We start from the raw sequence: 19,773 nt of genomic DNA on the forward strand, positions 1-19,773 counted from the left end.
AGATTTCCTCATTTCTCTGTGCCAAAACTATATACTGTAACTACTATAGTCATGTACATTATAAAGGCCTATAAAATTTAATGATTGTAATTTCTTTACATTGTCCATATACCATAAAACACTGATTAATACCATATTCTTCTTCTGCACAGAATGGCTTTGCTGTGGTGAGACCACCAGGGCATCACGCAGACCCCTCCAATCCAATGTAAGTCTGTTTATTATGTGTGTGTGTGTGTGTGTGTGTGTGTGTGTGTGTGTGTGTGTGTGTGTGTGTGTGTGTGTGTGTGTGTGTGTCATGCACATGCTCAGCCTGACCACAGAGTTTTCCTGTTCTTGCTGCACTGTCAGCAGCTTCTGTGTGGAGGATATTTATGAAGTGTTACAGAGAAGACGAAGGGGACAAAATAAAGAAGATTAATTCTTGTGTTTTGTGTGTATGTTTTTGTTCATTTTCACTGATGCTTATTTTCTACTCATTTTTCCTGAGAACCATCCTGTACAGCTACTGTACTTTTTACGTTTTACATGTCTAACGTGCAGCGCAGATGCTCCCTTAAAGAACAGACAATAAGAAATCAAAAGTGAATTTCTGAAAATCCCAGCAGACACTACAAACACCCAAAAGTCAGTGGCACTGAGCCTGTATAACATTCACGTGGCTGTACATCCCTCATTCTACAACTGAGCAACATAATGAAGCAATAAAAGAGAAATTCAGTATTTTTTCTTCTCAGTTTAAAGGGACACATCAGTTTTCCCCTGGCCTGTAGTCCTATTTATCCATTGATTTTTTTTAGTGTAAGTTGCAGAGTTTTGGAGAGATCTAACGTAGAGATGTCTGCCTTCTCTCCAATATAATGGGACTTAATGGGAAAAAAAAATCATTTCAAATTCAAAACCAGCATCTCTTTCCAGAAATCATAACCCTGTTACTTAACATAGTCCACAGAGCTTGTTGTGAGTAGTTTCATACCAGAACTATTTTCCTTCTAGTGGAAAGAAAGTAGTTCCGGTGGATCCTAAAGTAGCCATCTAGTTCCATTATACTAAAGAGAAGGCAGACATCACTATGGCTGATATCTCCAAAACTCTAGAAAACTAATATGTCCCTTCAAGTTAACTCCTGTTTCATGCTCTATCTTTGTGTCCATCAGGGGTTTCTGTTACTTCAATTCTGTGGCCATAGCCGCCAAGCAGCTCCAGCACAAGCTCAGCGTCAGCAAGATCCTTATTGTTGACTGGGTAAGACAACTTCTTCACTCATGCTAACCTTATGCTGGCGTTTTCACTATTGTTGTATATAATTATGGAGATAATACTGTAATACTTATAATATGTAGAGTAAGAGCTTGTCTGTGATACTCAATCATGAATTTATCTCCTGTGGTATTGCTATAATGTGGCCTCCCTCATCCTGTTGCTAGGATGTTCACCATGGCAACGGCACCCAGGAAGTGTTCTACAGCGACCCCAGCGTTCTCTACATCTCACTTCATCGCTATGATGACGGAAACTTCTTCCCTGGCAGTGGGTCGCCAGCTGAGGTGGGTGACGTCCTGGGCACATTGTAGCTCATTGTACTGCTATTAGAGTCTGACATGACGTGACAAATAAACCAAATATTTCTTACTGACTGGTGGCTCAGCATGGATGAAACATAACACATTTATATTTGGATTTAGGTTGGTTCTGGAGCGGGTAAGGGCTTTAATGTGAATGTGGCATGGACGGGAGGACTGGACCCACCCATGGGAGATGCTGAGTACCTCGCTGCATTCAGGTACAACCAACTACTGCTCTGATAAAATAAGAAGACGGATACAAATGCATATTAAATACACATTAAAGTAAAAACTAACATTAAAGGGATAGTTCGGATTTGTTTAACTGGGATTGTATGAGGTACCTCCAGCCATAGTCAGTGCATCAGTAGGTGGTGGTTGGTTTGATCTGTTGGTATTTGAGTTATTGTTTGACTTCAGTGTTTGGATTCACAGACGTCACACAATAACTGACCAAACTAACTGACCAGTCAAGGCAGTGATAGACCAGCAACCTCTGTGTTCTAAACACAGCCTTGTGCTGTTTATGGATAATGCCTGCATTTATTATGTTTCTCATTTGTCTTATTCATTTTTTCTCAGAAATGTTTCACCCAGTTGTACGTTGTGGCGCTCACATGCTTGACACAATTGTAGAAAAAGTTTACAGACTATTGCACAGTATTGGTTGTCAGATTCAGACAGACATAAGAAAAGTAAAAAAAAGTTTTTCAAACTTATTTTGGGAAGTGCCATCTAAGTATGTGAAGTTGGTACAGGGCATTGATGGAAACATGGATGCCTTCTGCATTGTCTCTGGTATCCTGCAGATCATTTATAAAGTCAGTGCACCTCTTTTTCATTAAAGATGGAGCACAACAATGTCCAAAGTGAAGAGAAAGTCAGCAAAAATAGATATTTTTCTTTCTGAGCATGCTCTAAAAATTAGCACAAAACATATTGAAAGCAGAAAGCAGTTTATCTGTCTTTAATTTGTGTCTTGGAAAGTCTTAAAAACTGGTATATTAGGCAATAGACAAAAATGTTAGTTAACTGTCCCAATAGATTTGCCACCACCTGTGTTCCAGTTTTTTATTGATCAGGATATTCAGTGGAGCTGCAATCATACGATCCCTCTCATTTCCTTTACACTGAGCCACAACAAACACGTTTAAGCCGAGCCTCTGATCAGCCAAACATTGCCTCTGACGTGCCTCTTACGTAATTAATAATCCTCCTCATTTGGAGAGCATGTGTCTGGCGCGCCCTGTTTCCAATAACTTCAGATGCTTTACAGTAAATGGTCTCCAGGTCTTGTGTTTGACAGATTGCGGACCAGTACTTCCTGCTCGTGGGTTGTATAATTGTGATCGGTGGGTGTTTTGGCACCAATAAAGTTTCAGTAGTGTGGGCTTTTTGGTTGTGTGGTGCAACCAGCCTCAAGGAAACTGTGACAGCCGCACGGTTACTGGAAGAGGGGCACAGTGGCAAAGTCGCAGACAGAAGGGAGGGGAGGGGGGATTCGTGCATATGTTTATATACAGCGCTTGAACACAAACACACAAGTTCAAACATGCACTCACACTCATCAGATGAATGAGTCATAATCCGGAGACTAATGAAATAACCATCAGCAATGATGATTAATGTCTCAGTGCTTTTAGGCTGGGTTGCACCGTTAATTTTTTTTTCTCAACTTTTAATTATGTTGTACCAAACTTCAAACTACCTTAAAATGAAGAAACTTTAAATTTAAACTTCTAAACAGCAGTGTCGTTTTTATTCTAAACCTAGATTGAATTTAATTCTGTTGAACCTTTAAAACTTTAAACTTGAAATTATTATTAACCATTTTTGAGATGGATGGCACAAAATAATCAAGTTCCCACTTGAGTTTTGTGATGTGGCTCTTCTTTCTTTCAGTCCAGTCTCTTTTTTCTTTACCATGCTGTTGTACTTTTGAGAAAAACCTGGGAAATTTCTGACCTTATTTGGTCATATTGCATCATTAATTCAGCCAACAAATTTTTTTCCCAAAGGAGGAAAAAATAGAACTTTTTAGCTAACTAGCAAATAATGAAACGTTTTGTTCAAGAATACAGAGCAGCCATAAGGTAATAGTCCCCCTCTCCTCCTTTTATAGCCTATGCTGTATGTCCCGGCAGTACTCAAATTGTTTATTTATTTGTTTTAATTTATGTAAATAGGCACATCTATTTCATTTTCACATCAGTAAACTTGGATTTACTAAACAGAGATTAGTTTTTAATTGAGCAACAGAGCTCTGCCTAATTTTGAAACCAGTTTTGCTAAACACTAATTAGAACTAGTCTTGGATAAAATTCATCTTTGATGGCGCAACCCAGTCTTAATTCCTGTCATTACTGTGTACCTGCAAAAATACACAACATCACTCACAATCAAGGTGAGATTATTCAAATACTGCTCATTTGAAGATATTAAAAAGCAGAGACACTGATGCTAAAGGAGGCTGTCCTGCCTTCTGAACTGTTCTTGAATAAGAACACCGACTCCCTGCCAGCTCCAGGGCCGCCTCTTTGCAGCATGACCCTGACCTCTGACCTCTCTATGCTACAACAGCAACAGAGAGACAGATTTTCCTCTGCGAATAATTCACTTGGAGTGACAAGTCCAGTTTTGCCAGCACTCAGAATTTACTTGCAAGCTGAGCATGCATGGTTAAATTAGATTATATCTACGTAGAGGTTTACAAAGCATTTGGTATACAAGAGAAAACAATACAAGACATACAAGGTATACAAGGTACAACAAAGTACACAAGAGTGTAATATCCATCTGGCTGCTGATGACAAAAGCCCAAATGGTCCTGTATATCTACATTTTTCTTTTGATAGTGATTGTACCCATTTTCAAAACAAAAAAAAGCATTTGATGCAGCTTTGAATTGTGTAACATGTGATGTTTGCAGATCCATCTGCTCATAATTTAGATTCAGATTTGTCCCTCCCTGTTTGTTCAGAACGGAACAAAGTTGTGAGCGCTGTGAACGAGGTAGTGCTGGCTTCACTCTGTTTTCATGGTGAGGGACCTCCCTAAAGTTTTGGACGTTGTGGAGTTTCTGTGTTCTCCAAGTAGAGTACTCAAAGGGTGAGGCTTGTATCTTGGAGTGGTACATATTGTGATAAAACACAGAAAATGTTTTGAATGTATTTAATGGCAAAATTGATTTGAACCAGTCTCCTAAGTCATCAGATCCTGGGAACATTGAGAGGGACGCGCCTTCTGAAGTTCAATGAGAGCGACAAAACTGATTCAAAGTATCATTTTTATTACATAATGCCAATCGTATGGTCCAGTATTCAGATCTGGACCTAATAGAAGTTCTAAGTAATTCTCTGTTTGTTTCAATCTGCCTGGAGCCCCAGATGGTAAAAAGTTCACCACATCAAAACTTCTCAGATCATTGTCTGCTCAGTTATAGAAGATAATCCCAGTTTTAAGATGTGATCTGAGTTGGGATCACAGATTCAAAGTGAAGCTGGAACTGTGTGCTATAGAAACTCGCATTTCATTTCTATCACAGTACAACAGAAAAACAGAATCTGTGCCTTTGAGGAAGAAAGAAAGAAAGACCTACTTCTTACCTTCATCAGCTAGTATTGACTGAAATGTATTGTAAAGCAGGAAATGTGAGGAGACAGACAGGATGACATGCAACAAAGGTCGACTTAATCTGATGTCATCGCAATTTCATCGCTGTGGCCTCGAGGATGAACTCAAATACCCTACAATTGACACCACCTGTCATGTTAATTTGAATTTACTTTAAAACAGATGTTATTAACCACTACTTATTTAATGTTTAGGTTGGTTGTATCAAGTTTGCTTTTGTACTGGCAGAAGCTGAACACTTCAACCATTTCTTCTTGACTTTAATCATCTATTTTTAACATTTAGCCATTACTTTTAGCTAGCTATCTCAATAAATTTTCCATTAACTTTTAGCTGTTTCAGCTATTTATCTGCTAACTTTTAGCTAACAATTTCATCCATGTATCCATAACTTTTAGCTAGACATTTCAATCATTTTCAGTCCTTTAGCCAACTATTTCATCCAAAATCCGCCAATTTTTATCTATTTAAACAATATATGCATTACATTACTTAATTACTTTAAGCTATTTCAACCAATTATCCATTAAATTTTAGCTAATAATTTCAGCCATTATCCATTAGCTTGTAATCGATAATGTCAACTATTTATCCATTTAAATTTAGCTGACAATTTTAACCATTTTTCTGTTTATTTTACCTAACTATTTCAACAATTTATCCATCAATTTTAGCTAACAGCTTCTCTGCCCCTTTCTAACTAGTTTTGTGCTAATCGTACAACTGACTTCACTTAGTGACAGGCATGGCTTTTGGTAGCTTTGGTAGCTGGTAGCGTACAGTTAAGTAATCCTATATGGGCATTTCTTTCCCACTGAACACAAATATATGGATATATCTGTCAATCTATTTTTAAACAAGATAAAAAAATATGACAAAGGGGAAAAAACAAAGAAACAAAATCACATTTATGTATGAATTTGACATTCAATAAGTTAAATAAAGATATTTTTCTTCTAATCTTTTTAACCAAGTCTTTTTAATGCTTCTTGTTGTCTGGAGCAGAACTGTCAATTATTGTCATGCTGAGAGCAAATGTGCAGAATAAATAAAAGAAGAAATTGTTGGTAATACTTTAAGCTGCTCTTAAATAAATTTTCTTTTATCCTAAAGGTCCACATAATCTCTTTTTAGGCCCTAATGAGGAGGCACTTTGCCTTTACCACTCAAAACAACATTTTTCCTTTCATGGAGTCAAAATGTAAAAGCTCCCCCTCCTCCCACCCACCACTTACTGTAGGCACCATGCGTCCCCTTCGTAATTAATTAAGTTTGCAAATGTTGAATGGTCTTTGGAAAAACACATGAAATGAAGTGTATAAGCCCTTTAATGCAATAAATTTTATGGGTTAAAGTTTGCGAGCGCTTCAACTTCAGAGGGGAGCTTTGTTGCATTTGCACCTTATCCTTCACCCTCTCCCCCCTTCTTTTCCATCGCCCCGGTCCCCACCAACACCATCACCACCCCAACTCCCTGCACGTTCTCCCTCTTCCTCTCCTCTTTTGATTGATCTTTAATAAGCGGCCCCTCCTCCCCTCCGCCCTCCCTCCTTCCCCTCCGTCTTTCCATTAGTTTGTCTGTAGTTGCTCTCTCTGGGGGGAGCGTGGCAGCTTTAATGGGTCTATGGGGGAGGTGGGGTTGGGTTTTGCGGTTAGGTGTGTGTGCATACGTGGGGATGATCGAGGAGTGTGTGCATGCTCTGCTTCACATCCACGTCACAGTGATAAAGTTTTGTTTTAAGGAAATTATTTAATGAATCAAAATGCATCTAACCAGATGACACAAGAAGATTATTTCCTCTTCATGTGTTTCCATCTGTATGTGTGTGAAATGCGTATGTTGTAGAGCTGCAACAATTAATCGACTATTAAATTAATCGCCAACTGTTTTGACAATGAATCTATCTCTCGGACAGTAAACTGAAGATCTTTGGGTTGTGGAAAAAACAAGATATTTGAGGATGTCATTTTGGGGTTTGAGAAACACTGATCAACAATTTTCACTATTTTCCAACATTTTATGAACTTAACAACGAATTGATTAATTGAAAAAAAATGATCAATAGAATGGATAATGAAAACAAATGTTAGTTGCAGCCCAACGGTGTTGCATATATGTCTTTGTATCCATGTGTATGTGCTCCTGCTGGAATGTGTTTTGTGTGTTTTATCTCTGTGTGTCCTCATTTTTGTCCATGAGCTCATGTTGTCCATCTGCATGCAGTCATGACAGTAGTATGTGTTTGGATATGTATGTGTGTGCGTGCGTGTGTGTGTGTGTGTGTGTGTGTGTGTGTGTGTGTGTGTGTGTATGTGTATGAAGGGGAGGGAGGGAGGTCTCCAAAGTCCCCAGGCAGAATAATGAAGGTAAATGGATCCCAGATGGACTGTTTTTCCTCTTTTCTCTGTGTTGTCAATGACGTGAGGAGAGTGACAAGCCTCTAATGGGAAACAGACTCACACACTCTGGCTTTGAACTCCGCCGACATCAGCGAGCCGCAGAGTTGAGCCCCTCTCTCCGCCTTGGGACAGCACTGCTCTCCTCCTAACAACAATAGCATTAAGGAAATCTTCATCTGTTTGAAGTCACACAAACAACACAGAACAGCCATAAGAGCTGACAAAACAATATGACTTTGTCAGGCAGACTCGTCTCACTGGAGGCTGTGCAGCTTCTCCAACAGAGAAACAATAGTCCTTTGTCGGCTCTGTGTGAGCTGCTGCGTCTGGGATCAGCCAAACCTTGGTTTCACTTGTCATGTTAATGACTTTTTTAGATTTGATCACAAATATATGTCATCACCAGGAGACTGCCCAGTTTGGAAATACCCAGTCTGATTTGAAATGGCTACATTTCACTGACAGTGTTCATGAGCAAACTGATGAAATAAATCCAAGTTTAAGTCCATCTATCAGTGACCTATTAACATTTGAATCAACAGAAATGTGGGACACAGCTGGTTGTCAGTGTCAGTGTAGGATATCATTGTTTGGACAAAGTGCTTCTTTCAGGTCCAGACTTGATTCTTCCAAAAGAAAAGTTCAGATTTCGGTTGGTGGGTTTGCATCCACAGTCAGTCTGTTACCTACAGGAAATGGCAGTTTGGAGACACAGCAGGAGTACTGGAGTAGGAAGCTAAGCAAAGTCCTACTGTGGACTGGTAGCAGCACAACGTTAAGCCACCTAAAAAGGCCCACCTAAAAAAAAAGTAAGTGTATGTTAGGTTTTTACCACTTTAGATAGGCTTTTCTGATGGGAAGCTGTGGTTATATAAACAAAAATGTTGCACTCTCCAAAGTAACCAGACTGCTTTAGTAAAATCAGTGATTTTACCTCGTAGAACACAGGAGTTGCGGCTCTGCCGCTTAGTTAATGGTTAGTACCTTACCTGTTTGTTTGTTTGTTTGTGTAAATGTGTGATGTTGGTGTTTTAAAGGGTTAGTTCAAATTAGTCACACAATAACACAACAGAGTAGACCAGCAACTCCCTTTGTTTTGCAAGTTAAAATTGCTAATATTACCAAAGCTGGTAATAGGTGGGTTTTGAGACACAATATTTGGCTTATGTAACAGCAGTTTCCCATTAAAAAATGGCTGTTTAACACCAAGGTAAAGCAGTGAATGTCAACACTTCAACTGATTTAGATTTTTTTTTTTGTAGGTGGGTGTATTTTTTTTTTAAAGTGTTTGCTGCTTACCCTGTCCACAGTAGCACATTGCTTAGCTTCCTACACCGGTTCTCCTCTCTGCTTCCCCAAACAGGGGGTGTGCCAATCGCCAACACCTGTGGGTAATACATTGACCATGGAAAGGTACCTCATACAACCCCATTTCAAAAACCCGAACTACCCTTTTAATGTGTGTACTTTTCTTTTCTCACTATTTTCTCTCCAGCAATGTTAACAGTACTTTAGAGTAGTAAGTATTGTTTTTTGACAGTTTCTGCAAGTTGATAACGGTGAAAACTGTTTGTTAAACCTCTCAGGAGTGTGGATGGGCAGAATTGCTGGTGTAATGTTGATTTTTAGAATCTGAGAGTCCGGATTTCATAAGTTCTCACTGAGACTTGTGTGGGAACTCTCTGTCCCCGTGACTAAATGACCAGTTTCCTCTCCTTCTATTCTCTTAGTCAAACTATATAATCAAGGCTCAAATGTGCATATATCAGAAAAAAAACAACAACGACAACACACATGTAATTTGAATTGTTGGATTTTGTTTGTGTTTGCAGCCGTGTGTTTCTGACCTCTTTAGTGTTATTTTAAGACAGTGGGGGCATGTTACCACCAGGAGATCACTCAAACCTGTCGTAGAACAGACACTACTTGGCAAAACAGACCAAGCTTTACATTAGAATTAGTGGTAAAAAGGAAAAATAAAATGACACCCTGGTGTTATCCTTCAGATAGTGTTGTGTAATACATGACTTGTATCAACCTCTATTGGCAACCAGTAGGAACTGCAACAAGGCTGATATCCCTTCCCAGTCCCTTGACGTTGCCGTGTCCTGTGTGTCCCTTGTGTCCCTGCAGGTCTGTGGTGATGCCCATCGCCCAGGAGTTCTCTCCGGATGTCGTTCTGGTGTCGGCCGGATTTGACGCCGCAGAGGGAAACCCCGCTCCTCTGGGAGGGTACAAGGTCTCCGCCAAATGTAAGCACGTTTCTCCACCACAGACTGCACAGCCTGTCCTCCAGGCTTTACCTCAAGGTCTCATTTTTAGCAAGGGAGAACTTTACTTCACGGTCCTGTGGGTATTTAGAGATATTAATAGATTATTACAGCTCCTGTCAAGTGTGGACCAAAGAGCAGGAGTCACGTTCTCTACTGTACATCGCTGCATCACTGATGTAACCATAATTATAGTAATTAGTAGTTGGTATGTTGCTGTGGGAGGCTCCACAAGGTAAAAATATACGTTAGTTTTCATAAAATATTGAAAATTATAGCAAAAGTCTTACTGTGAGAGTTACATGACTGTAACTTGTTTGCAAATCTTTTATTCTTGTTGTTTCAGAATCAGAATCTTGGGGAGAAACTGGTTTATGTTACAGTTACTCACTTTCAAGAGTAGAATATATATCAGCATAGAAGTGATAAGAAAATATAAAAAAGATGTGCATTGTACTAAAATATAATATAATAATATACATAGAAAAATTAGTGTAAAAAAATATGTATACTACATATATACAGAATACAGAATTAATGCCAGTATATTGCGTAGTTGAATTACTTCACAAAATTACTGTTCTGTCAGGTCAATATCGCACAGTTAATCACAAATATATACTTAATGTCCTTCATATGTAAATGTAAAGACTATGTAAATTTATACGACATATTAACATTTCTTTGTGTGTGTGTTTGTACACAGGTTTCAGCTTTCTGACCCGCCAGCTGATGTCTCTGGCAGGAGGTCGTCTGGTTTTGGCTCTTGAGGGAGGTCACGACCTTACAGCCATCTGTGACGCGTCTGAAGCCTGTGTCAGTGCACTCCTGGGCATACAGGTAAGCCATGCTGGGTAATGGAGTTCTTTTTAAATGTTTGCTTAGCAGACTTATCTGTTTTTCCAGCAGATTAGGGAAGCATGTATATTCTGTGTGTGTCAGGAAGAGTTTGTATTTTATTGACAGGAATTAAGCCATTTTAAATACATTTTTGTTGTTTTACTACAGGTATAAAGTTGATCTTGATAATGATATAATGCTGAATACTTTTTACTGTATCTCTTCAGTCACTTCTTAACAAAGTATTTAGCCGATGAAAAGATGCCTGAATGAAAGTGATTTGATTGTCTTCATGGCTGCCTCTGTCCTGTAGGACCCACTGGCAGAAGAAGTCCTTCTCCAGAAGCCCAACGCTAACGCAGTCCGCTCCCTGCAGACTGTCATACAGATACAAAGTGAGCAGCACTGACTTTATTTTCAGTTACTCTATTTTTTTGTGGGTATTTTGACCTTTTTTTAAGATCCACGTCATTGTGTTCTTTGCATGGTAACAGTAACATGTATGTGGCCGTTGCAGGTCAGTACTGGCAGAGTGTGAAGGCTTCCAGTGGATCAGTGGGTCTGTCCTACCTTGCTGCTCAGAGAAGAGACTGTGAGGAAACAGATGCTGTCAACGCTTTGGCCTCACTCTCTGTGGGAGTCCTCTCTAGCAAGAGGTACAGCACACACACGCAGAAATATACACACCTACACACACACACACACACAGGGATGGGAATCGATAAGATTGAAATGACACCAATGGCATCATCGATTCTGCTTATTAGTTTGATCCTGTATCAGTTCCATTATTGATCCCTTAGCTGGCAGTAGCCTAAGAGCTGGCTGTAGAAACAGTCTCTCTGTCATTATAAAGAAAAGGATATTTACTCTCACTGCTCGGTTGTGAAGCAGTGGAACTCATGTAGAGCATGAAATTCATGGCGTTTCTAAAATTTAAGTGCATGTTACATAGAGAGATGTTTCTGTATATTGCTGGTGTTTCCACCCTTTCTTGAAATGATCTTTTTACAGCCATTGTAACTTGCACTGTTGTCCTCTTTCTTTGTGAAATTAAGACATGCTTTTCCCTCTGCCGTGACTGCCTCTTGTTGCAAGTTTCCAGCAGTGTAGACGCAAGAGTTTGACGTCATTGTTTTGCAGTGTGCAACTGTCAGAAAAACATGCCAACACTGATAAAAGGAATGACGTTTAGAGGCATATGATTCAAATGAATCAGATAATTGAGAACTAGATCTCAACTCAAACCAGCTCTCTATTTATTTATTCATTTATTTATTTGGCTCCCCATCAGCCAGCACCAAGATAGCAACTACTCATCCTGGGTTCCACACGGGTAAACTTGACATTCTACACCAGTAAAAACCACTAATAATGATAATAACAATGGCACCCCTACATTATATCTAAAACTAGTCAGTAAAACATTTGACAGTGCTCACAAGCAATAGTTGACTGTGACTGAGAAAATTAGGTGAAATGGAGTTATACATGAGCAAAGAGTTCTATGTTGATGATCATTAGTCAGATATTATGGAGCAAAACAGGTCCAATTTTAAGAGGTGCTGGTACTCTGAGTTATTAAATATTTCTTTTAAGTCTTAAAAAATAATAAATACATGCAAACCATTCCATCATTTCAACAGTACGCTGCCCTGCATTCCTTTTTTGAGACAGGAAGCAAAAAACGGCCTCATGATGCATGCCTCATATTAAACCGTCCACAGGCACACACACAAAATACACACTTTCACACTTCACGTTGGCACTGAGTCTCCCCAGCTCTCCACTCACGTCTGTTTTTCATCCTCTCCTTCAGCCTCCCTGACGAGCCAATGGAGCACGACAGTGACTCCATGTAGAAGAATCCGACCAATCACCTCACAGAACTCACTTTAAGGATTCGGGCTCCGGCTGTAGCCTTGGATCTCCACGCGCTGTCACATGACCATGAGGGGGACGTGTTTGTAATGCCACTGAGCCCCACCCTGTCTGCCTTATCCACACACATGCACATCCACCAACAACACGATGCTGAACCTCTACAGACCTGCCGTATGAGCACCTCAATGCTGGTAACCACTCGGCTGAAGCCAGCAGCACTACCTGCGACTGGGAAACCTTCTGAAACCTCACCAAAGAGCAATACCAGATGAGTTTTAATAGACGTTTCATCAGTCTCCTGACTGACTTTGGATTTTGAGTGTGTGTGTGTGTGTTCAGAGGTCCAGTAGCACAGCTCTGGGACCACAAACCTTAGAAGAATTCAGATACAGAGTCCAGCTCTGATTCTTCTTGAAGCACTATGTACCAGCAGCTGTTTTGTTGCCTTAACTTTGCCTTAACGTAAGGACCAACATCAGGTTTCAGAAGGAGACTTTGGAATATAAATTCCTTTCTCTTCTGCCACTTTGCTTCCCACAAGAGTGCAGACCAAACGGGATGCAAAATGGCTTTAAAAAAACAAAAAAGGCAGATTGAACCTCATCACCAGGTGAAAGCATATACACCTGATGGATACGATGCAAAAATATCAACAGGAAGAGGTGGCCACATCACAAAGAAAGAAAATAGAAAAATGGCACAGAGATTGTCTGTTTTAATGATGTCATTACATGCAGTTTAACCACTAAAAGAAGACAACAAAGAACTCGAGGGGAAAGAGAGAAAATGAAGACACAAAATGGACAACTGTGGTTTTGTAGAAACAAAGAAGGGGCAAATGTCCTTGTTGTTTTATTGCACTGTTCATTCCATAATGTGAACCATAAGAAATTCCAAAGCTCTGGGAAAAAAAACCAACTCCTCTCTGTAGGTTATTTAATAGTGTTTTTTTTTTTTTGAAGATTTGGATGAAATGGTGTTTGCTATACTTTTCCCACTCTTTTATCTGAGATGTCTTATGAAGTCTTGCTCTAAGGACACCTATTGGCCGAAATAGTGTCGAGTTGTATTTCCTATGAAGTTAAAATGAAAGGTAGGCAAGATTTTAAAAGCAGGATTATTTTTTCACTGCTGTTCAGTGTCTTAAACATATACACACCTACACACACATGTACAAAGCAATGATGAACTTTTGATGTACCACTAGTATTGAATACTGTATATTACTGTTTATATTTGAGACTAAAGGAGCAGTCATTCCACCATGGCACCACTGAGGACCATTGTATTGTTCTATAGTAGCAATAATGTTAATGCACTTAATGGACATCACCCAAAGAAAACTGCCTTAAAATAGCCTGCACTTGGAAGCAACACGAGGGACCAGAATGGATACTGCTCTTACTTTGAAAAGACAACGTTTGAACCTGTGGATTTAGGTGAACATCATATATGCAGACTTTTGTATACCATTTGTCTTGATGATGGACTGTTTGAATGCTGTCTTGATTATCTAAAAAAAAAAATCAATTTTGGAGATACAGGCTTTATCACAGCTGAGTTAAGGAAAGCTAAGGTATTGTGTTTTTTCTTGAAGTGTTTTTCCATATGAGACTCTTCTCTGCAACTGTGCTTAGTAGCAGCTTTTCTTGTCATGTTACAATCAACCTAGACAATTCTACGCTAAACATGTCCTAGTCTGATGTCTAAGCTGGTGTGTGAAGTAGAGGTCATGTTGATCCTTCATTTGAAGAATTTCCTGACTGCCCTGCTATATGGGCATGTAAGGGCTCTGCATTCCAAAAGTAAAAATAACAAGATCAGGTTTCCTGCTTTGGAGGTTATTATTTGGCAAAATGAAGCTTGTTGAAGTCCATTGTAGTTTAGGCTTTCGATGACTAACATTTTTCGATTAGTACTGCAGATAGCTGTGTCTAATTAATTCAATTTATGGCCAAAATAAAGCAAAGCTCTCTGTTGTTTTAGGGTGTTACAGCTTCTAAAAAGCATCTAGACACTACAACTGTCCAATGAAACTGAGACTAATTAAATTCTTATTTAACTAGTTAGCCGTTTCTTATGTGGTGTTTTGCTTAAGAGCTTTCCTTTGAGTTTTTACATCTATGATTAGCACAATCAGATTTTCAACTCTGACAAAGAGAGACTTGATTTAGTGTTTGTAATGCAGCTTTTGTGGAAATCTGGATTGAAATTAGAACGATCTTCACAGCAATTTAATTGATTTCACTGGCCGAAGGAAGTTTTTTTGTCTGTTTAGTGTCCAGGTAGGAAACTGTGGTGACTGTGAGTGTTCAGTTTGCTTAATCAGACTCTGGGCATCGTCTGCCCAACAGAAGGCCACAGAGCTTTTATACTCAACAAGAGGACAGACAATGGAGACGAAAAGTGAAGATTTTCCATCACAGAAGTCCCGCTGCTGTTGCGCCGCTGCTCCATCCCAGTAGGAATTATTAAGAAAACGTTCCGTCATGGAGGAACGGGTGCAACTGAGAAGCGTGTCATTAATTTAGCATTGTTCATAGTATTCTTAACAGCAAGTGACGGCATTTAAACGATATGCTGTGTCTCTCTTTTACAGCGTGCCCAGTGGGTGCATGTGGTGTCTATGAAGTCAATGTTGTCTGAGTGTGTGTGTGTGTGTGTGTGTGTGTGTGTGTGTGTGTGTGTGTGAGAGAGAGAGAAAGTGTTGGTGATGTGCACTAATACACATGTAGATTTCTTCCATGTGTCTTGTGCCTGCATTTGCAAGTGTTAGCGTGTGTGTGTCTGTCAAATACTGTAAATGACCTCTCCTGTATTATATTCCAAGTGGCTGTTTTTTTTGTTTTATGTAGAGGCCAGTATTGCCTCAACTCTTAATTCCCTTTATTACTGATGTCATTTGTACCTTCTTCTTAAATAAAGACACTGTAAATAGAAACTCCAAGACCAAAATACACATGACACACATGTGCCTTGATGCATTCAGTAGTATGTGTATTGGTAACTCTTAACTAACTGGACTTACAGTAACTCTGTATCTATAAACATGACATTGAAATCTTTGTTTCATGCTATTCTTTATTATTTACCTATATGTGTTATTTTTTCCTTCACATTTCCTACCATGTGTATGTATAGAAAGATTGTCTATTTTGTACTGTTATTTTTGTCTTTTCCTCTTGATTAAAAAAATAATAATTTCCAGTATAAACATTGTTGTCTTGCTCTTTTGTCCAAACATCATAATATTCAAGCTGGTGCTTGCATATAACTTTGGGGTCAACAATTAACATTAGTCAATGCAGTAATAAGCATTAACTAACAGTTAATACTCAATTAACTTATGTGTCTAGTATTCAAAGTGTTCATATTAACTGTGTTGAGGGATACAGTTTTCAAATTTACAATAAGGGTAACAGAGAACAATAATAAATGCTTATTCAGAATTAATACATGGCTAATTATAGTTAAACTAAAGAACTATGTTAATAAAGTAACAAGAAACCCTAAACATGAAGACCACGTGTGTCCACTGATCTCAATTTCACCAAAAAATAGATGGCTAATCCAGAAGATTGGTAAAATGGTTCATTTTCATGTTAGCAGTATATGGAATCCACTTTAACTTAGTTTAGGTTAGTTGAGAAAACTGCAAAGGTGCCTGAATTTACAGGATATTTCTATTTTGTTTGGAAATAAACAAAAGGTATTTCTACCAATGAAGGAATGTTAGCATAAAGTATATGAGCTTCAATTTGAGGTAAGATTACATATTATTTTGAAGTACCACTGACAGAGCAGAGATTAGCCACCTAGCAATACTTAAGAGTGCAGTTTGAGGGGTGGGGGCTTTAAAATAGCTGGATTTTGTATGTATTTTAATTCTATTTTTTTCTTTTCAAATTATGTTTTGTCAGGTGCCCTATACTGTTAGACTTTTTAAATTCTTTATTAACAAAGGAGTACACATGGGACAGTATACAAAATAAACATAATATAAGAGCCAGGATAAATTATAATACATTACATACTTAGTCTGTATTTAAGACATAGATAAGTTTAAAGTTTTAACAGCCTTTTTGTCAACAGAAAAATAAATAAGCTTTACATAATGTTCCATTTCCTTAAAATGTATTACTAAAAGATTTGATATGATAAATATGAAATATGACATTTGTCCTCCTTTGGGGGTGCTTAAAGAAACCAAACACATCATCACACCTATGTTATAAGGCAGGTGATGTCAGAGGTCAAGATGTGGGAAATACATGAAATCAATACAGAAAGAGCAGAGTTTTAATCGAAAATACAGATGAAATGGATAAAGGACTGAAAAGGTGAAAAATGTGCAGCGGAAAAGGTCAGAGAAGTTTGCCATTAGCACTGATGTCTTATGACTCCAGATAATAGCAGCTGTACAGTCAGTTTTTGGCAGGGAAGGACGTTATGGCACGAGACTTGTCCAGGATTAAAATCATACTGAGGACTAATATGACGGAAAACCGGAAAAGGCACTTTCTTTTATGGCAATTGAGAGCGAACTGGCCACTAAATTGGACTTTGAAGACATGGTGGAGCAGAGCAAGGACAAAATGAATTCCATAAGGTAAGACTAATTTAGGCTCATAAAGTCTTCCTGTGTTTGCTATATGTGACACAGTTTTTGCTTTGTTGATATGGAGGTAAAGTCTTCTCATATTTGTGGTTGAGAGCAGTTTATTTTATGAATGTGCTTTTGACCTTAACTAACTGACCTTGTTTCAGGCAGCCATATTCACATGATGTAGTAGAATAAACACAGGCGTTTCCAGTGCTGCTAATTAAGGTCCTGTTCCATTTAGTGTAGCTGAGACTTTTTAGCTAACACACACAATAGGAACCTAAATTAGTATCACTGGTAACACCTGTGTTAACCCTACTCTTTAATATGAAAATAGTGCCTGTCAAAAAGGTCTATATTTAGTGTATCTGCTCAGTAAATCTATGTTGTTGAGATGCAGGGGAATTTATTGTGCTGTTGACATGGAGTGTTCCTGTCCTGTGAATCCTGCTGAGGTGCAGGTTAAAGTCTAAATCAGTTAATGCAACTCTGTCCTGTTTACCTGTTGCATTGCTTGTTGCCGAATAAAGTTAGCATCTTATATCTGTGTCAGAGGTATCTTTTGCATTACTATGGGAGATGACACAGTTAGTTGGGCTCATATTCTTTACCCCAATGAGCGAAATTGTATTAAATAAAATGACCCTAATAAATAACGAACAGATCCAAACTTATGTCAACTCTTCAGAGATAAAACTGAGGTTTGACAGAGATTAACTGGGAAAGTGACAAAAACAAAACATGATTGTGTTTTAACCATAGTTAAGTTTGCAAATTGTAATTACAAAAAACATAAAAGTGTACTTTTGTCGAACAACACTGAATGCTTTTTCTTCCCTGTCAATCAAATCTTTACATCCAGAGCAACTTATTGTTTATTCTCTGACAGCATCACATTGTCTATGAAAGATATTAAGGCTTAAAAGGCTACATATTAAATACATATATTTGAAAATCAGATGAAATGTGAGCACACTCCATTATATTTCATATCTTTAGTTGATAATAGATCGATTAAATTTTACTTGATTGAATTTTTAACGGCCGATTAATTGTTATAGACTTCTCAGGACTGTGTGGGTGTGTACAGACTGTTTCACATAGATTATTTTTATAGTTGATTATTTTCTCAATTAATCGATAAATAGTTGTTTGTTTAAAATATCAGAAAATGGTGAAAAAATGTCAGTCTGTCTTTCCCAAAACCTAAGATGACATCCAATGTCTGATTTTACTCACACCTCAAAGATATTCAGTTTACTGTCAGAGAGGAGTAAAGAAACCAGATATTATATATAAATATTCACATTTAAGAAGCTGCAATCAGAGGATTTTGACTTTTTTGTTTTTTAATAAAATTAGTCAGAGTGCTTAATCGATTATAACAATAGTTGACGATGTATTTAATAATTGATTACTAATGGATTAATCATTGCAGCTTCAATCTCACTGCATCGACAGGTTTGCTGCACCAGCTAATTAAATAAATTTACCCCGTTTTTTTTCCAGTTTGTACAGCTTAGTGCCGGCACATACAGTGATTTTAATCACAACAGTGCCCGACTTCAACCTGAGCAGAGGTCCAGTCAGAGCAACTGGAAACACTTAAGTGTGTGAGCAGAGCCTTGAACTAGTTGCACCAGTGTTTTTATGTTTTTTATCCATGTACTGAAAGCTCAAATATTGCACATTACCCCAAACCATGTTTCAAAGTTGCCGTAGTGTTTTAGAGGAAGGGAAAAACAGCGCACTAGTTATATCAATGTGACGCTGGCAATGATGTGATACATAATATTGGTCTGATACTGGCCAAATCACTGGATCGGATATCTGGGGGAGAGGGAATATAATCCAACACAATTCATCAGCATAAACTAAACTTTAAGCAACATTTTATAGAGGGAGATGTGTCAGAGGGAACACAGATGAAAGTTATTTTAACTGTGAATGTTTCAATGATGCTGACCATTAAAAAAATGCTGCTTTAAGTTCTCTGTATAAAAAAGTTTAAATCAAAAGTAGCATAAGTATTGAGTAAGCAAATACTGATGCAAAGCATGTAATTTGAATTCTCAGGCTCTACAAATGTGAAAGTGTATTTGTGAAGTTTTTTGATAAACTGTTCTTTGTTTTTGTTGTCATAGTGATGTCAGTTAGATTTGGTGTGGTCAGACCTGTGGAATATTAAATTATCTTTGCTCATGACATCTTAGCCTTGCTTACTCTCTGGTGTGCATAAACTACAGGTTATATCAGCTTAAATTATCAGTAGGTTCTGGCAGCAATTTGGTGATGCGATACATATCACGATACAGGGGTCATGATTCAATATATTGCAATACTGTAAGGTGATATATTGCTATTTTTAAGTCCAATTTTTGAACTGTCATAGTATAAAGAATACACCTGCACATTTTGCAATCAGACCAGTGAAAATAATTAACAACACTGCTACTGTAACAGGGTACACAAAAAGAACCACAGCTGCAAATCCTTGTGTTAGGGGAACATAATATGTGTGAAAGGAGAACATGCATTCACATTCGGACATGCTGATGTGACATTTGTTGGGGTCTGT

General features: G+C 38.3%; 1 protein-coding gene across 1 annotated transcript in view; it reads left to right on the plus strand.

Moving 5' to 3' along the window:
* Positions 1 to 15,806, plus strand: part of hdac7a (histone deacetylase 7a) — an 85,237-nt gene extending 69,431 nt beyond the window's left edge. Inside the window, exons 18-26 of the mRNA XM_084721758.1 lie at positions 153 to 208; positions 1,158 to 1,245; positions 1,428 to 1,547; positions 1,686 to 1,783; positions 9,732 to 9,850; positions 10,575 to 10,708; positions 11,022 to 11,103; positions 11,226 to 11,364; positions 12,528 to 15,806. Coding sequence (XP_084577884.1) covers positions 153 to 208; positions 1,158 to 1,245; positions 1,428 to 1,547; positions 1,686 to 1,783; positions 9,732 to 9,850; positions 10,575 to 10,708; positions 11,022 to 11,103; positions 11,226 to 11,364; positions 12,528 to 12,570 — 879 coding nt within the window. The 3' untranslated portion in view covers positions 12,571 to 15,806. The remainder of the gene's footprint in view (positions 1 to 152; positions 209 to 1,157; positions 1,246 to 1,427; positions 1,548 to 1,685; positions 1,784 to 9,731; positions 9,851 to 10,574; positions 10,709 to 11,021; positions 11,104 to 11,225; positions 11,365 to 12,527) is intronic.
* Positions 15,807 to 19,773: the final 3,967 nt, after the last annotated feature.

The sequence above is a fragment of the Lutjanus erythropterus genome, chromosome 6 (assembly GCF_056507025.1).
Source record: "Lutjanus erythropterus isolate fLutEry1 chromosome 6, fLutEry1.hap2, whole genome shotgun sequence".
Classification (NCBI taxonomy): domain Eukaryota; kingdom Metazoa; phylum Chordata; class Actinopteri; order Lutjaniformes; family Lutjanidae; genus Lutjanus; species Lutjanus erythropterus.